Source organism: Poecilia mexicana, unplaced genomic scaffold (assembly GCF_051168715.1).
Source record: "Poecilia mexicana isolate PSO_F unplaced genomic scaffold, ASM5116871v1 scaffold_9, whole genome shotgun sequence".
NCBI lineage: Eukaryota > Metazoa > Chordata > Actinopteri > Cyprinodontiformes > Poeciliidae > Poecilia > Poecilia mexicana.
The window spans coordinates 2,255,606-2,274,676 of NW_028263378.1; the positions used below are offsets into that span (position 1 = coordinate 2,255,606).

The window sequence follows — 19,071 nt, forward strand, 5'->3', positions numbered from 1 at the left end:
GTTAAACTGTTGTTTTCCTTCATAGGTTTCCTTCATACCTAGCTACTGTATAAGTCTGTTGTCCAACACCAAATAACTCACTGTAAGCTATTGTCCAAAGGAATGTCTGACGTTTCCTGTGCGTTTCTCATGCTTGAGGAAACACACACAGCAAGAGCCCCTCCCCCCCCACCCTGATGACAGATACACACACACGCAGCAAGAGCCCCCCCCATGACTGATACACACACACGCATCAAGAGCCCCCCCCATGACTGATACACACACACGCAGCAAGAGCCCCCCCCATGACAGATACACACACACGCAGCAAGAGCCCCCCCCATGACTGATACACACACACGCAGCAAGAGCCCCCCCATGACTGATACACACACACGCATCAAGAGCCCCCCCCATGACTGATACACACACACGCAGCAAGAGCCCCCCCATGACTGATACACACACACGCAGCAAGAGCCCCCCCCATGACTGATACACACACACGCAGCAAGAGCCCCCCCATGACTGATACACACACACGCAGCAAGAGCCCCCCGATGACAGATACACACACACGCAGCAAGAGCCCCCCCCCCGCCCCCCCGATGACAGATACAGATGACAGATTATGTGGAAGTAAGAAAAAAAGAAAGAAAGAGCACCCTTTAATATGGAGAGCCATACTTTAAAACTACTTGACTTTTCTGACTAAAATATGTAACTTTTAGAAAACGTGTTTTTACATATTTGTTAAAAGTGTCATTGTGCTGTGACAGTATGAGACTGAAATGAGCTGCTCCCGACCGAAAACAGCCAATCAGAGCCAGGAGGCGGGGCGTAGCGCTGTCAATCAACATCATATACTCAGAAAATATATAAAGTTATGCTGAAAGTGGAGAAACAACTTAACATTACAGGAACACCTTTTATCTGCTGTCAGCATATGCTAACTAGCCTTAGCATTCACAACAGGCTATGCTAGCTGCAGTGTAGCAGAGAGAAAGGGGGCATGAGCAGCGCCACCTGGAGGGTGATTGACAGCGCTAAGAGCCGCCTCTTGGCTCTGACTGGTTATTTCTAATTAGAACTAGAAGAAAGCAGGAGCTCGATTTTTTTTCACATTTCATCTGTCTCACAGCAAACTGTCACAACTTGGTGAAAGTTTCAGAAAATATGTAAAAATATCTTTATAAAAGTTACAGACTGCAGCTTTAATTGTGATTAATTAAAGACTGCAATTAAACATGTTAATCTAATCACTAGTTAAAAGTGATCAATTTAATCTGCTCTGTGTTGGTTATTCGACTGGATTTGTTTCTGTGTAACAACAAAGGGTCTGTCTAAATTATTTATATTTATTTATGATTATTATTGCTGCAAAAAAAGAAAGTCACAACACAAAAAGTTGGTTCATAAAAGTCTTCCTGACAGAAACTGGAGCTAAAACTGTCGGCCTCCTGCAGCACCGAGGGGAACAACCTGGACAAAATGTTTTAGATTCTATCAAAGACACAATCCTGAAAAGCTGCGATGCGAACCTGCTGCACTTTTACTTTTTGTTGCTTGAAAAACATTTCGTATCCATAGTTACGTCTGAGATAAACTGTCGTCTCTGATTTAAGACAGTGTCCCCACCTTAATGAAGCACACATTCAGGAATGTTTGCTGAGATCAACAACCGTCTGAATTTCTGCAGCAGGAGTAAAATTAACTTTAAATGCTTTATCCATTAACAGAACAGCAGCTACTGGCAGAAATCTGAATAAGTTACTTCTTAAGTTCCTGTTTAAATAAAATGCTGTGTATTCATGCATGAGGAGTTTTGGTGGATTGGTTCTGGTGAAAAACAGCTGCAGTTATTGTTGATACTGCAGAAATGTGACACATTTTCTCACAGATCTTGAATCATTTCATGAGAAAACAATCGTAGAAAAGATCATCTTTTCACTCTTCACACATTACTCAGACCTGGGAGAGTTTAATGACTTGGACGTCAACATGCAGATGATGTTCCCCGTGATTTTATCTTTTAAGGAACTGTCTTCATGTGTCACTTTATTGGAATCTAGTTTCTGCTGAAGGTGCATTAAAGCGTGAATGTCTGGAAAGTCTTGTTGGTAAAAGCCGATGTTTCTCTTGTGGCTTAGAGAGCACAAAGAGCACAACTGGAGATCTGTTAAGCTGTAAACCAGAAGAATGTCAGCAACTCTGCAATTAAAACGTTAGTTAGAAAGCTCCCTCTGCAGTTTATTACTACATTTCAGCTGCTGTTCAGAGTGTGGCCTTTGGTCAAATCTCAAGTTTTTAGCAGCTTCCAACACGTTTTCCTTCATGATTACCCAGTTTTTATCCTACATATGTAATTTAATTTAGTCAAATTCATTTAGATCTCGGACTTTGTCCCAGTAAACTTGAAGTTGTTCAGAATAACACTGAACCTTACACATGAGTTTGGAGCTTTAAATTAATTTTTTTTTACTTTTTCCCAAACTAGCTTTCAGCTTACAGAGGCTAATGCAGAATTATTCATATCTACAGGTGCTGGTCATAAAATTAGAATATTGTGATAAAGTTAATTATTTTCCATAATGTCATGATAAAAATTAAATTGTCATATATTTTAGATTCATTGCACACCAACTGAAATATTTCAGGTCTTTTATTGTTTTAATTTTGATGATTTTGGCAAACAGCTCATGAAAACCCAAAATCCCTGTCTCAAAAAATTAGAATATTATGAAAAGGTTCTCTGAACGAGCAATAAAAATAATCATCTGAATCAACAAAGTAACTCTAAACACCTGAAAAAGATTCCTGAGGCCTTTAAAAACTCCCAGCCTGGTTCATTACTCAAAACCGCAGTCATGGGTCAGACTGCTGACCTGACTGCTGTCCAGAAGGCCATCACTGACATCCTCAAGCAAGAGGGTGAGAAACAGAAAGAAATTTCTGAACGAATCGGCTGTTTGCAGAGTGTTATATCAAGGCACCTCAGTGGGAAGTCAGTAGGAAGGAAAAAGTGTGGCAGAAAACGCTGCACAACGAGAAGAGGTGACCGGACCCTGAGGAAGATTGTGGAGAAGGGCCGATTCCAGACCAAATTAAATTTACATCTCCATAAAACTTTTCAGCAGATGGAAGCATGAAGTGCTCCAAAATTTTCTGATAGCTGCTGCATTGATCCTGCCCTTGATAAAACCCAGTGGACCAACACCAGCAGCTGACATGGCACCCAGACCATCACTGACTGTGGGTACTTGACACTGGACTTCTGGCATTTTGGCATTTCCTTCTCCCCAGTCTTCCTCCAGAGTCTGGCACTTTGATTTCCGAATGACATGCAAAGTTTGCTTTCATCCGAAAAAAGTACTTTGGACCACTGAACAACAGTGGTCCAAAGTGCTGCTTCTCTGTAGCCCAGGTCAGGCGCTTCTGCCGCTGTTTCTGGTTCAAAAGTGGCTTGACCTTTGACCTGGGGAATGCGGCACCTGTAGCCCATTTCCTGCACACGCCTGTGCACATTGGCTCTGGATGTTTCTACTCCAGACTCAGTCCACTGCTTCCCCCAAGGTCTGGAATCGGCCCTTCTCCACAATCTTCCTCAGGGTCCGGTCACCTCTTCTCGTTGTGCAGCGTTTTCTGCCACACTTTCTCCTTCCCACAGACTTCCCATTGAGGTGCCTTGATATAACACTCTGCAAACAGCCGATTCGTTCAGAAATTTCTTTCCGTTTCTCACCCTCTTGCTTGAGGATGTCAGTGATGGCCTTCTGGACAGCAGTCAGGTCAGCAGTCTGACCCATGATTGCGGTTTTGAGTAATGAACCAGGCTGGGAGTTTTTAAAGGCCTCAGGAATCTTTTTCAGGTGTTTAGAGTTACTTTGTTGATTCAGATGATTATTTTTATTGCTCGTTCAGAGAACCTTTTCATAATATTCTAATTTTTTGAGACAGGGATTTTGGGTTTTCATGAGCTGTTTGCCAAAATCATCAAAATTAAAACAATAAAAGACCTGAAATATTTCAGTTGGTGTGCAATGAATCTAAAATATATGACAATTTAATTTTTATCATGACATTATGGAAAATAATTAACTTTATCACAATATTCTAATTTTATGACCAGCACCTGTACATTTCTCCAAATAAAACTCTGAACTAAACTCTCCACAGTAATTTTCTTCCATCCATCATCGACACCGGCCTGCAGCAGCGTCACATTCAATCACGTCTCTCCTTCACGGCTAAAACACAAACAGTCACTACGACTTTAGTTCTTTAAACTATTTAATAACAAAATGTAAAGATTTAGCTGCCAAATTCTGGTTGATTTGACACAATTACCTTCAAACATCTGCAGGATAATCAGCCGGATGGCTCAGAGCCGAGTAACACTGAGCAGGAAACGTTCAGTGAAACATCATTCCTACCAGTAAATTATTACCTGGCACACAAAATGAGATGCTAAAGACAAGGTAGCACGGTACAACAGAGCGATTTCTTTTTGCACCAAAGTGTTAGAAACGTATAAACTCATTTTCTCTTTAAGGTATTTACAATTTTAATTTGACATTTGTTGTCTCTGTGACTGTTAAATGGATCAGGATGTATTTGCTAATTTACTGCGAAGGAATGAAGGACTTTAGATTATCTGGACCTTCTTATCATGCGGCTGCTTTCACATTGACCTCTGCAGTGTCATAAAACAGCTATCAGGATCAAAGCTGTCCTTTTTAACCTTTCTTACCAAAAGGAAAATGACAACATCTCTGTTCAGGTTCACAGAATCCGTGGTGATGAAAAACCATCAAACCTTCATTGTTGATCAAGCCTCTCTTCTGTTTGTTGTTTATATTATAGTTGGATCTCCATCTATATTCTGCTAATGTTGAAAAAAAAAACAGTTTGTGGGAATCAGCTGCACAACGTCCGAAAACATGAAAACAAACCATCCTCCTCCTCCTGCTGATCGTCGTCTTCACTGTTTCCACCAGCAGTGACATCCGGCTGCAGGACGCAAAGAAACAACTGTTTCCATTGAAGTTTTGATAAATACAATTATTCTCTTTGTCCAATAAAGAGAATCTTTATTGGAAAAAGTGAGTTTTTTATTTATCGTGTTTCCATTGAGCAAATTTATATTTGTGAATCCAATTCTAATTGAAATATTAACACCAGACAAGAGTAAATACTAAAGGAAGGTTTAGAGTGATGATTTAAATTCTTTCTTTAAGGGTCTTTTTTTGAGAGGATGTGAAACTTCAGCCTTCATCTGCTTCCTTTCCTGGAGGTCCATATCTCTGTCATTCTTGAACTGTGGTTGAGGGCCACACAAAATGATCCCAAGGGCCACAAGTGGCCCCCAGGCCACACCTTGAACACCTACACTCTCTCTACCTTACAACCGTTTATTTCATCCCTGTTGGGAGCAGCTGCCATTCATGATTAATGTCCATGAGTCGTTTACAGCCACTCTTCTTCTGAAATATTTAATGTCAGCCACGCCACAGCCTGTCAGTCAAATTTAAGTTCAGACTTTGACTAGGTCACTGTCTTCTTTTTGGATATTCAGAGGTGGGCTTGGGGATGTGTTTGGGTAGAGAGCAGACGTCATGGTTCAAATCCACCACCACCATGTTTCATTGTGCTGGTGGATTTTTTTTAGATTCTTTTTCTAAAATCCTTTGCCAGTTTTATCTCAGCTGTGACTCGAACTCTCCAACTCCAGAAAGCTACTTTTATCTCATTGGTTAACAGAATATTTCCCCAGAAGTCTTGAGGACAAATTGTTGCATTGCATTTCATCAAATCAACTCATTAACTGCGTGGGCGCTCAGTCTCCGACCCACGTAGAGGAGTTCAAGGATTTTGGTGTCATGATCATGAGTGACAGTAGGAAATCTGTAAAAAGGGGCAGCAGAGACTACTAGGATTCTCTTAAGGATAATGAGCCTCTTTTATTGAATCTGTCTTATCTTTTTCCATGGTTGCATGGTTTGGAAACTAAAGTGTTCAGAATAAAAACTGCCTAAACAAAATTGTGCTGCGACAAACAAGATAACTGGGATTTCCAACCTCTTGTTACAGCTTCAGCTGAAAAATGACTGTTTCAACTATTTGGTTGAAACAATCATTATGTGGCGACAGTTTGATCTGTGAAAAAGAAATTGAGCTCTTCTGTCTTCTAGGTGCTAACCAGAAACAACCAATCAATGCCAGGAGGCGGGTCTTAGCGCTGTTAATCACAATCTTGTGTGGAGCTGCTCATTCTCCCTCCCCTTGCCCCCTTGCTCCCAGCTGCGCTGCAGCTTCTTCCTGTTAGCATAGCCTGTTGTGAATGCTACTAGTTAGCACAAATGATGATAGTTGAACGGTTCTCCTGTAACATTAAGTTGTTTCTGCACCATTAGCCCCTTAAGCAGTGAGTACATGAGGATGATTGACAGCCCTAAGTCCCTCCTCCTGGCTCTGATTGGTTGTGTTTCTTCTGACGGCAGTAGCAGCCCAGGGGAGGCGAAGGAGATCGAGTTTTCACAAACCTTCTGTCTCATAGCGAACTGTCACAGTGACCATATTAACAAATGTGTAAAAAACATTCTTTATAAAAGTTAAATAATGCAGTTCTGATCGAGGATGCACTTCTCGGAGGTGTTTTTGGAACATTTAACTGGACCGATCCTGGAATGCAGTTACAGGATCTGGGGAAGAGATTACAGCTGCCGGTCTGAGAAAACCTCTGGATCAAGCTGCTGGGATCATACAGGCTTTTAGTTTATTTATGACTTTGTTTGCAGGACTTTTTCTTTAAAAAAACGTGCTTTACATGTTTCTTGTGGATATTCCACTAGTGTGAATATGATGTACTTTAACTGGGATTTAAAAGCTGGTATAGTCCATTAAGAACAACAACACAAACACTAAATTATTCATAAACTCCACTGCTACTGTATAAGCAAATGATTTCCCCAGTAGTCTTTAAAACACATTCCTCCAGGTCTCTGCAGAACATGATGCCAAGCTACTGAGATTATTCATTCAGGATTTTTATTAATGTGGAAAAACATCTAAAACATGCAGCACAGTGTGTGTGTCCAGAGGGACAGACCAGGAAAACTCTGGTCTGCATTACATCAACAAACCAAAGTTTGCAAAGAACATGAGTCAAAAATTTGTGGTAAACCAGCTTTGCACATCGACTAAAACATGTGGCTTGTGGTTTCCGATTCTTCGTGACACAACAGCTTTCTAACAAGCAGACAGACAAAAAAATCATTTTAAAAAACAATTTTATGACAAAGTGAGCTTTTACATTATCAAGATGCATTGTCAGTCGACAAAAGATACAAAAGAGAGATAATAAATGGTCACATAGCACCAATATGCAGGCAGTATTCTGAAAAAACATAGTAAATGATACACAGATAAATAATACTAAAGCATTGCAATAAGTTGAAGTAGTGTTTTTGTTTCCTTCATTATTTTTGTGACATGTCTCCAAAGTTTTTCAGTAGCTAACGGTGAGTTAGCTACTGAAACACCAAGAGTAAAACACACAGAAGTCCAACCAGTTTGGTTGGACTTCTGCACCAAGCATCTGCACCAAAGCCGATCTGGCAGAAGATGAAGCAACAGCTCTCGGTGATGGTTACCTGCTGGACAAACAACACAAAGGATGGATAAAAGTCAGAAGTGGTGATTTAAGAGAGTGGAAAGGTTCGTTTTTGGATGAGGTTACACACAGGGAAGGCAGAATTTCACTTACTGTGCATGCAAATAAAGATTTGTGATCTTGGTGCCTCATGTAATTTATGCCTATAAGTAAAAAACAAGATGTAAGAAAATATTAAAAGGATGGCATGAAACAAAGAATGTACTGGGAACAAATCTTAAAACAGTAGCTCAAAAACATAATCGGAATAAATTCATAAATCTCCTTATGTTAAGTCTGAGAACAGTTCATGTGATGCCAAAACTTGACTCACATATGTGACAGATTAATAGTCTGATTAAGCTTTATTACGCTCAATAAACCTTGATCCTGGTTTTATTCACATTTCTGCAGAAGGAACCTTTAAATCGCAGGTTCCCCAAGACTCCCGTGGCCAACCTGATGCTTCTGTCACAGTTAGAGGTTAGTGCAGAAATAACACCTTAGGATTATCAGTTTCAGTGTTTTTGTTGTGTATTTTCATTGTGTTTTTACATTTTGCTCCAAACGGAGCAGGTCTGGGAGCATGATGCAGCGAAAGCTAATCAGGGTTCGGACCGTTCAGAATGCTCTGATCACTGACGGTTCAGGAAGATCAGCTTGTCTCTTTAATGAGTTATTTATTTCCATTTTCTTTGACACGAAGCTACATAAAATAGCTAAAAAAATTATAAAATGTCCTGTTTTCTTTAAGCTGACAGTAGCTGAACTAACGGTGACCCGTAGCTACTTCACTCTCTCTTTTTCCTGCTTGTGCAGTCAGCTGGAGTGAAAAAAACAATTACATAGTTATTCACGGTGCTTCGGCATTAAGAGAGATTATCTAAAGAGCAGGACATTAAATTCATTGTATTCATTTAAGCCACCTTTATGGTATTCCAAATTATTAAATGATTGATCACTTGTGTATTCTGTATTTTGATAAATAGATCAAGAATAGATTCTTCAAATATGATCATTTATTTCTATTTCAGTCAAAATTTTATGAAGCGTTACTTTGTCAAAATAAAGTTCTGTCTTTTGCTTTGTGAAACGGTATTCAGAAGACACACCAAATGTCAACTGGCCGAAACTGATCCTAATTTAGAGATAATTGGCCCTAAAGACAAACCTACTAAATACAATCTCTGGTCTTGAAACATCATTTGATTGGTTGTAGTTTTATCTATTTTATATTTCTATTGCTTTTACTTTTAGTAGTTTTAGTTTAATAATTATTTTATCTTTTTCTCAGTCGTTTAGTTGACTGTAGCAAGTTTGTTGTTAAAGTGTTGAACTGTAAGGTTGAATTCTTTTGTTAATAATCTGTATATTGGAGAGAATCTGTATTTATTCATACATATTTGTGTTACTGTTTAAATAACACCGGTGATGGACTTATGCCTTCATCTTATGGTGGAAAATTACAACAAGTTAACATCTGCTGATCATGTTATATGAAATGCTTGTGAACTCTCACCAACAGAACTATTTGGGTTACATGAACAAGGTTGGAAGTTGTTTCCCACAGCTGCATGAGAACCAGACTGTCTCATTTGTTTTGAATCCTTTATCCTTGGTATAAATGTGTTGTCTCTGCCTGGCAGAGCTTTGCATCCAGTCCTGATTCGTTATTGATTGTCCTACGAGCTCTCTGAGTTGTGCACAATTCATAAATAAACCTGACAGTGATTTTACCTCAACAGTGCTTGGTAATCATTTTTTCCACAACAATCTATTTGTGTAAAACCTCAACCTTATCAGGCAGGTACTTATAAACAACAAACCAACCATATTTGGCTATTTTCTTGATAATAAAGTGGTGCCCTGAGTGAGAAATTACTAGTTTTATTACAAATTGCCCTAAGTCCAAACCATAACATCTTATCCTCGCAGGACAAGCAACGATAAGCTTACCCTGCAGGTTCTTTGCCAAACGACAGATTTCGACTGAGTGAAAACGCACCCTCTCATCTTTGATGTACAAACACTGCCAAGGTTCAGTAGTGAGGCTCAATGGGCTTCCGTCCGTTTGAATGGTGACATACTGCGGCGTCTCAACCACTGATTTTAGACTGTAGACTTCTCCTGACTGCATGTTGACTCTTTCAAACCAGTGGCATTCCAATGTCAGTGGCTTTTCTGGAACAGGAACTTTCTCCAACTGTAACACACAATGCATGACATAAACCTGTAAAGACGCAGATTTTTAGCTATAAACAGGACAGATGATCAAAACAAGCAAATCCTGTGGCAGCTATTAAAAGTAATTAGTTCAGAGATCAGAGATTAGTTCAGACGGCGGCACATTGGTGCAGCTGGTAGCACTGTTGCCTTGCAGTAAGGAGGTCCTGGGTTTGATTCCCGGCCCAGGGTCTTTCTGCCTGTTCTTCCTGTGCATGGTGAGTTCTCTCTGGGTTCTCTGGTTTCCTCCCACAGTCCAAAAACATGACGGTTAGGTTGATTGGTCTCTCTAAATTCTCCTTAAGTGTGTGTGCATGGTTGTCTGTCTCTGTGTTGCCCTGTGATGGACTGGCTACCCGCCCAGGGTGACCCCGCCTCTCACTTGTTGACCTCTGGAGAAAGGCACCTTCACACCCCACTAGGGGTAAGAGTGTAAGAAAATGGATGGATAGGTCAGGGTTTGTTTCAAAGGCTTTAGGTGTTTAGTAAATCCACCATGAATACTTTTGAGGACGATTTATTTGACACGGTGAACAATTACATATATTTGTACAATTCTTCAAAAAATACCTACAGAAATTGTCACGTCTATGAAATCCTCAGTGGATATAGCTAAGTTGTTGTCCACGGAGGACAGAAAAGTGTGGCGCTCTCTCTGAGCCGTATACTCTAAGGGTGCGATGCATCCTGAAGCAGGAGGGGTGTCCCCAGGTGGCCCGTTGGTCCCCAGGTGGCCCGTTGGTCCCCAGGCGGCCCGTTGGACCACAGGTGGCCCGTTGGACCACAGGCCTGTTGGTCCCCAGGTGGCCCGTTGGACCACAGGCGGCCCATTGGTCCACAGGCGGCCCGTTGGACCACAGGCGGCCCGTTGGACCACAGGCGGCCCGTTGGTCCCCAGGCCTGTTGGTCCCCAGGCGGCCCGTTGGTCCCCAGGCGGCCCGTTGGTCCCCAGGCGGCCCGTTGGGTGCATCCGTTGGGCTCTGCAACCAGATGACCTGTCGCTGACTGTTCAGCTTCAGGTGAAATGTGGGAGAGCCTCACAGCTTCGGTACTCAAACAATTGTAAGAAAACCAACAGTTTGCTGCACAACACTGCATCTCTCAGCAAATACCAGAGAGGAGGTTTGAGTCCAGAGTTACATAAAAGCAAGGAGTCCAATCCTGGTATCTGATTCTGAACTGCCGTCAAAGGTCGTGGAAGAGACAGCGAAAGTGGAGGAGTTCTCTCCATCAGCTACCACAGAAAATGAATTAGCCATCTGCAGAAAGTGATTCACAGAGGACTGACATTTTAACAGGGATGTTTACACTTTTAGGAGCTGCTGGAAATCTGATTGACTCAAAGGAGTAGTCAGTGATTAATGGGAGCAACACTGTGTCTGCTGCTGTTGTGTGAAAATATTTTTTTAAAGAGTGTGTTTACCTTTATGTCTGCTCCTTCCACCTTTGGGGAATAATATTCATCTCCATATTTGAACTGAAAAGCCATTTGCATTGTATCGTCCTTTTTACGCGTCTGAATAAACACAGAAGTATCTGAAAACATAAGCAAAAGAAATGACCGTCAGCTCTTCTAACTGGCCTGTTTTCAACCTTTTACTAGCAGCTGTAACTTCAGGGCTCTGTGGTCTTTCCTTGTTTGGTGATTTCTCATATCAACCTTGACCAGAGTTTCTCAGTTGCTGCCTTCAGGGTCCACTGTCCTACATTATTCAAGTCAAGTGCGACACACCTGACTTGAATAAATGGTTGATTAAACAGCCTTCTGCAGCACTTGATGGGATGCAGAGGAGGTCCTGCAGCCACTTAAATCAGCTGTTTTAGAGACATCTAAAATCTGCAGGCAGAGGTCACTGAGCGAGATGACAAAGCTTTGAGAAACCTCCTGTTTGTGTGGCTCTCCTTTCAGATCCTTGGTATGAACTCTGCTTCAAATTAGCTTATTATTACTGCTGAGTAAATGTTTTTTATTGAAACACTCATTTAATTGGTAAACGATGTTTTCACAGAGTGTGTCTGTGCTGTGAAACAGGTATTTGATGAGTGTAATTCTTACCATGGTCCTGACTATCAACGGCACACAGCTTGACTTCCTTCTGCTTGTTCCGGCGGACTTGAACGTATTTCCCCCCTCCAGTCTTCAGAACGGCCTTCTTCATCTTGTGTCTTTCCTAGCATGAGGGAAACAAATGTCGTTTCAAAATATCACCATCAAATATGTCCCAGGAATTAAATTTTACATTCAAAATAAACTCTTAATTCTGTTCAAAATAATATAAATTCTTCAGTTAATTTAATTGCTGTAGCTTTCACAATTCTGAAGCAAAACCAAATTTTAAAGTAGCAAATAATCTGATAGTTGGGAAGACTATGATAGTAACAAATGTCTGAAAACACATTACAATGATGGTTTGTTTTGTTGCTGTTTTAAGTGTGAGCACTTTGGGAGCCAACATGTAAGAGAAGCAAGTAAACAAATGCAGCACCTTTCTAAAAGAAAAGAAAAAAATCTATCCATCTATTTATCTATCTATCTATATATATATATATATATATATATATATATATATATTTGAGAATTCTCAGGATACACACATAGTGAGCTTTACTCAGGAATTGATATATTTAAATAAGGAAAACAAAGGCGATGCTTATCTCTGCTGTAGAATTAGTATGTCTGGTTTATAATCGCCTAATATTGTTAATAGCAAAGTCTCCCAACATTTCTCTACACATCAGTATTCATCTTGTAATAAATGCATCAAGAAGTAAAACCTGTATGCATGCACATATAAGTGAAAAACGTCTCTCACCTTCACAGAGCGCAGAATCGGAGCTTTAGTTGAAAATGCTTCGTCAAATTTGCGTCGTGGAGATTTAAGTTTGCGCTTTCCCTCGGGGGGATTTCATGGAGACACGCCTGCGCTCCACGACAAAATCATTCTGCAGCAGTCACTCATGCATCGGTTCTCTCTGCTTCACCGTATTTTATTACTACATATTTACTACATATTAATGATCAATCAGACAGAAAATGAGTAACTCAAAGAGAGCGAAACGGAAGCACGTTATACCGCCCAGAAAGTGAATATAAACGCGATATTGTGTTTGCATAAGCATGCAGAAAGGAAACAGTAAAAGTGACTAATGGCCTTTCATCACATAGTTTATGTGGGATTTAGATTTCCAATGCTGAAAACAAACTGACCAAGACAAAGTAAACCACACCATCCCAGGTCAAGCATGTGGAAACTATTATTATTTTAACTGATTGTAGAGATGTATTTCAGTTGTTTTGTTTTTAATCACAGCTTTCCATCACGTATCAATGATTTATGCTGTCTTTAACAGCCCCCTCTAGTGGCCGTCAGAGTTTATTTCAAGGCGGAAGCTGAATTTTCAGATGATGCAAGTGAAAGCTCTCCCTGTGCATTCTTGCATTCTCTCTGGATTTATGTTGATCCAACAACTTTCTTCCAGAAAAAACGATCAGATAATCAGTTTAAACTTTCATGTACATAAAAATTCACAAGACTTCCTCTTCCAGCCACCTGGTGGAAAGCCTTGACTTCTCCAAACATCTTTTTACGATGGTAAATAACTGAACCCCTCTCTGATCTGTCCCAAAAATATTTCTAGAGAAGTACTTGTTTGTCTAAATGTGATTTTCTTCCTTTGCTCCGTAGCCCACCTGTTGCGGCCTTTTTTCTGATTCAAAAAAGTAAAAGGTTAGAAATGTGAACTTATTTATGCCCTTAACTATAAAGAGCACATAGCAAGGCTCTTGGGGTCATAATGTATTCATGACCCAAACTTTTTATGTTGGTACTGGAAGATGGGTACCTTTGCTAACGACGCACAAAAAAAAATCTTAAGATGGCCGAAATCAAAGTTTTCTGTACTTCATATGTGATTTGCCATTAACTACAAACTATAATGAAAATTTAAATAACCATCAAAATGTCCCAACTCTTTAAATAAAAAAACATAAAAATTGGCAGGCATTATTTTTGCAAATATCATTGTTTTATTGTAGAATATGTTTACATTTACATCTTAAATCACTCATCTAAAGACAAAAGTTATGCATAAAGTGTTTTATTATATCATTTTTACATGTACATCTTGAAGTCGCTTTCATTGCAAAAAGCTTTAATTTTCTGCATCCAAGACAAGAAAAATTTTTCATGCATCTGTAAATGTCAGAAATTTGTGAACCTTAGTATGTTTATATATTTATTTACATTTCAAACTACACCTCTCTGTAAAACAGTTTACAATAAATAAAACCACTAATCTGCATCACAAGTATACACAGCTGCCCAGACCAAACCCATTTCATACTACAGAACCGACCCTGACAGAATAAAGACTCAAAGAACATCATCCCACACTGTGGATGAGGTCCGGTTGGTTTCAGAGGAAGAAACTACATGAAGCCGGAAACTCTTCAGAAAAATGGTGGAAGGCTTAGCTCTTAGGTTCCTGCAGAGCAAAACACACAACAAAAGGTAAGAGCCAAGAAACTGAAAACTGACTGCTCATATGTTCTCCACATAAACCACTAAACTGTTTATTAATGGAAAAAAACACTAAATATTCCTGAACTACAACATTTCTCAATTTAGATCTTTTCATACCTGTTTGAATGTCACAGGTGTCTGCTCTTGTACACAGAGCTTGGACTTGCAACTACCAATTAGTCCTGCAGTTGTCCTCAACTGATGGCCGTCACTGGCTTGGGTGTCTACCATCTCCAACCAGTCATGCACAGACGAACACATACCATTAACTGGTCGTGCTGATTCCACCAACTGTGAGAACAGAAAGACACATTTAATAACTGAGTTTCAAACATTTTTTAAATCTGTTGTCTCTTGGCCCAGGAGAATGATGTCCCTGAAGATGTTTACGTCTGCGATCAGTTTTCTGTTCTGACGGCTTCCTGCTGTGAATAAGGTGAACTGAAGTTCACCAGGGATTTGATCAGATGAGTCAAATCAGCCTAAATAAACCAAAACTTAAAGGGATGTAAGATTATTTGTCAGATGTTACAGTGAACCCGTGGACGGGTAGGTTAATTATTTCATGGAACAACTGCTGGAAATTCAACGTTGAGTCATCAGAGGGAAGAGCAATTCTTACATGAAGCAACAATTTATCTACAGGTGAGTAAACAGCTTAGCTAAATGTGCTTTGGTACCGTTTTAATCTGTTAGTAAAACGTAATTAAAATCACTCATTAATAAGAATCGGTTCTGCTGTTGGAAAAGGTTTTCAAAAAACAGTTCATACTGGCTCTGATAAAGGACGCCATAATATTTTCATTTTTAATGTTAATAGACTGAAAAGTCAACAAATTATTCTGTAATTATTGTAATTTTATATTAGTGGATGCTTACCGTCAGGGTTCCTTCTACTATATTTAGCGAATAATGTTTTGAGTCATGTTTGAAGTTGAAAGCCACATATTTGTTAGTCAAGCCGTCAGTGCTTTGTCCATGAATGCAACATTCCACGCCGTCTAAAAACAAAACAAAAAAGTCAGATGTCAGTGTTGATTCCTCCATCCAGTGCATTTTCCAACAATCAGACTCATTTTGAACAATTTGCCCTGGCTTTGCAGGGGCATTGCCCAGATTGATAGCTTGTTCTGCATTTTCAGGCACCTTTGATGTCAGAGATAATAATTACATTTGTAGAAACATTACTGAAATATTTCTGTAGACATGTCGCAGGTGTATATCACTCAAACATGCAGCTCTAACTGTTCAGCTTCACTAAAACATAACTCGTTATTTTTGAGGGATTTTCCTACCTGCAGCTCCTTGCTCATCAACCAAGAACAGCTCAACCTTTGAATCCTTTGATTCCTTTGAAATTCGGGCTTGAACATACTTTCCGTCCACCGTAAGGTGAACCTTCGTAGACTTGTGCTAAAATGTGAAAAATAGATACAATAAGTAATGTTCACTAAGCACAGGTCGGTCAGTCTGGACCAGAATTACCAACAGATCGAATTTGCATTTTAAAACCTTCTCGTGAGTCGAACATTATAAACAATACATGGTAGAAGTAAAAAAAACAATGAAAAATGCAAATATATTTAGTCAGATTGGTTCTATGTTACAAGGAGTCAGACTTTATTACAGTTGAAACCAGAAGTTTACATACACCAGATAAAGACATGTACTTTAGTCATCTCTCTGCATGAAGTGAAATCAGGCCAAACGTCTTTTGTTTTAGCTCAGTTAGAATCACTACATCTTTAATGTTTTAGTCAGTGTATGTAAACTTCTGGTTTACATTATAAAAATACTATATTTATGTATTGATGGTGGTTCTTCTTCAGGTTTTCTAATAGGAGCTTGTTTGTTAAGATAATACGTCATTAGTTTTAGCACTATGTACATTAAATGAGAAAAAAAACTATTTAATTGTTCTTATTTAAATATCAGCTACCTAAAGTAATTGGAAAACTCTTTTCTCTTTAAATTTTAGATTTGTCCTCATTATTTTCGAGTCTTTTTCCTTTTCTTTTGACTAAATAATTTGGAGTCTCATTAGTGGGTAACATTATGACCAAATTTTAGTTCTTTATGTTTTAGGAATTGCTTTGCAATTTTAGAGTAAGTATCTGTGTTTTTTTTTCTCTAAACGATCCCTAGCAGTTTTAGGACTGAGAAGACAAATACAAAGAACCTGTTGGGAATCTGGCAGTAGCAGAAACTATAAAACATTTTGCATACACAAGCTGCGGAAAACTACTTTTCTGATCCTTATCTCCTGCAATATTGCTCCACACCACCACATGAGAGACTGTCATAGTAAAAAGAGTACATGTGTCAAAATCTGACATGCTGTGATACTCACCATCTCTCGAGACATTATGTGAAGCAGAGAAGTGGCTGCCTTTTGGAGAAGGTGATCTGTGTGTGTTGCAATGAAGAAGTGAAGGTTGTGTCTCACAGTGGAGCTATTTAAGTGTTTTGGCTCTTGGTTCGGTTCCAGCACAGGGACGAATCAACGACGTCAAAATTAACGGCACGTTGTCGGGCCAGTTGTTGTTTTAGGGCGTTTCTCGCACAAATTACAACAACTTTAAAAGTTTTTCTAAGTAAATTTGAAAGATCAACTCTGAAAAACTGGTAAAAGTGAAGCAGATTTTTATTTCTGAATATCCAAACCGTGAACAAATTCAAGTTTTCAGAAGCATGTAAAAATCCAGTTGTCTAAGGTACAAAGTTTATTCAGAGTGTATATTTACTTCCTTAAGTTGAAGACTTTCATTTGTGATTGCATAGTGAACAACAGGATGATCATTTATTTATTCAGACAGCTGTGGAAAAAACTAAGAGACCACTTAAAGTGATCGGTTTCTCTGATTTTCCTCTTTGTAGGTATATGATTGAGAAAAATGAACATTGTTCTTTTATTCTATGAACTACTGACATGTCTCTGAAATTCCAAGCAAACATTTTATATTTATTTGCAGAAAATGAGAAATGTTCAAAATAATGGAAAAGATGCAGAGCTTTCAGACCTCAAATAATACGGAGAAGACAAGTTCCTATTCATTTAGAAACAATACTGTTTTAACTCAGGAAGAGTTCAGAAATCAATATTTTGTGGCATAATCAGGTTTTCAGTGGTTTTCAGTGCAGTGGTCTCTTCATTATTTCCAGAGCTGTACATACAGAAGTACGCCCACAACATAGCATACTTTAAAAAAATTTAAAAAAGACGTGCTTCAAATTTTAAAGTGCGCAGATATTTTCAAAAATTTTGAAAGAAGTTGTCATCCACCAACATTTTAACCCCTCGGCCACATCTGAAGAGATGCAACAAAAACAGACCTAAACAATTCCTTCTATTGCAAATTGTTTTGTAATTATTTTCCTCATAAAATGAAACATTTGGAAAATTCTTATCACAACAAAGATTGTTGTGATAATCTTTGTTGTGATCATCACGACAAAGATAATCACAACAATAATCACAATCATTTACAATGGTAAATGATTGTGATTATTGTAAACAATCAAGCTAATGGTCTTGTTTTAAAATAAACTCCTGCTCTACCGCCGTTTGAGCAGAAACGTTGATTAGAAGGAGCAGAGCAGGGTAACTGGTTCATCTGGTCCTGGATCAAAGAGGAAGAAAGCTCCTGAGATTAGATTCAACAAATAAGTTTTTCTCCTGTCATTGTTCAATTTCTTTTGATTTTTTTTTAAATAAACCTGAGAAATGCCAAATAAAACAGATTAAGACTGTGGTTCTTCCATCTCCAATGATGCAATCCAGAAGTCAACCTACATTTAATGAGATCAAATGATAAACCGGCAATAGTCAAATCAGGCTGATGAATCACTACTGCATACAGGTCATACCTTAACTCAGGTGTGTTCAAACGATTGTGTAATGGTCTGGTTTCACTTCACACTTATCAGCGCAGATGTTGGCTCCAGCTTGACAATCCAACAGACACGGAAACCATCGGTTCTGTTGTCCCGTTAAAGAATATTGCTAAAAAAAGGACAACTTAAAGGGTTAACACTGAGCTTAGTCTATTATTTTTTACAAAGAATTGATAGTGTGATTTTTTTTTTTTGCAACATTTGTCACCTTTAGCTGCTGCACTGTATCAAACCAAGCCAACCTGTTCCCCTCCTCTCCTGTGGGGGCGCTGCAGCAAGAACCACTGAAGGAAACGACAGAAAAACCTTGCTTACCATTTCTGCCACTAGCTCTAGACACGTGTTTGTTTCAGTTATATTTACCCAGAATGCCCTCTTGTAGTTCACTTTCATCTCAGATTCATCTCGTCCCATGAACATTGTGTCTCATCTTGTTTTATATATTGCAACACAAAACATAAAACATTATTACACCTAATAATGTCAAATAGTTAGTATAAGAAAAAAAAAATCCTCCATCTTGGTGTCATCATGACTGATCCAAATAAACTCAGATATTTTATTTATCCTATGGAAGGTCATAATGAAAACAGTTCAGATTAGCCGTTTACTTTAACACATATTCATCTATATGTAGCATTTAATTTTTATTTCTTTAAACACATACAAACATTTGGATTTAGTTAATACAGTAAAAATGTACACAAATATCCAAACATGAACTTTATTTAAAAGAAAAGCCCAAACAAAGAATATGTTCACAAGGTCAAACTAAAGCAATGTGCTGTAGTTCTGCAA

The 19,071-nt window shown here is 38.9% G+C and overlaps 2 protein-coding genes across 3 annotated transcripts; both read right to left on the reverse strand.

Moving 5' to 3' along the window:
- Positions 1 to 7,254: 7,254 nt before the first annotated feature.
- On the reverse strand, positions 7,255 to 12,821 carry LOC148157582 (uncharacterized). Of its 2 annotated transcripts, none has more exons than XM_088008612.1 (6): positions 12,670 to 12,821; positions 11,913 to 12,027; positions 11,280 to 11,392; positions 9,639 to 9,836; positions 7,748 to 7,797; positions 7,255 to 7,634 (listed from the first exon to the last, which is right to left on the reverse strand). In XM_088008612.1, exons 2-5 carry the CDS (start codon positions 12,013 to 12,015, stop codon positions 7,792 to 7,794), a joined length of 420 nt encoding a protein of 139 aa, XP_087864738.1. In that variant the 5' UTR covers positions 12,016 to 12,027; positions 12,670 to 12,821; the 3' UTR covers positions 7,255 to 7,634; positions 7,748 to 7,791. The 2 variants fall into 2 exon arrangements, with proteins under 2 accessions (XP_087864738.1, XP_087864737.1); XM_088008611.1 differs by having other exon boundaries at positions 7,255 to 7,637.
- Positions 12,822 to 13,860: 1,039 nt separating this feature from the next.
- On the reverse strand, positions 13,861 to 16,849 carry LOC106907689 (uncharacterized). Its single transcript, XM_088008482.1, has 5 exons — positions 16,730 to 16,849; positions 15,675 to 15,792; positions 15,259 to 15,380; positions 14,497 to 14,670; positions 13,861 to 14,341 (listed from the first exon to the last, which is right to left on the reverse strand). The coding sequence occupies exons 1-5, from the start codon at positions 16,742 to 16,744 to the stop codon at positions 14,327 to 14,329; spliced, it is 444 nt and encodes a 147-aa protein (XP_087864608.1). The 5' UTR covers positions 16,745 to 16,849; the 3' UTR covers positions 13,861 to 14,326.
- Positions 16,850 to 19,071: the final 2,222 nt, after the last annotated feature.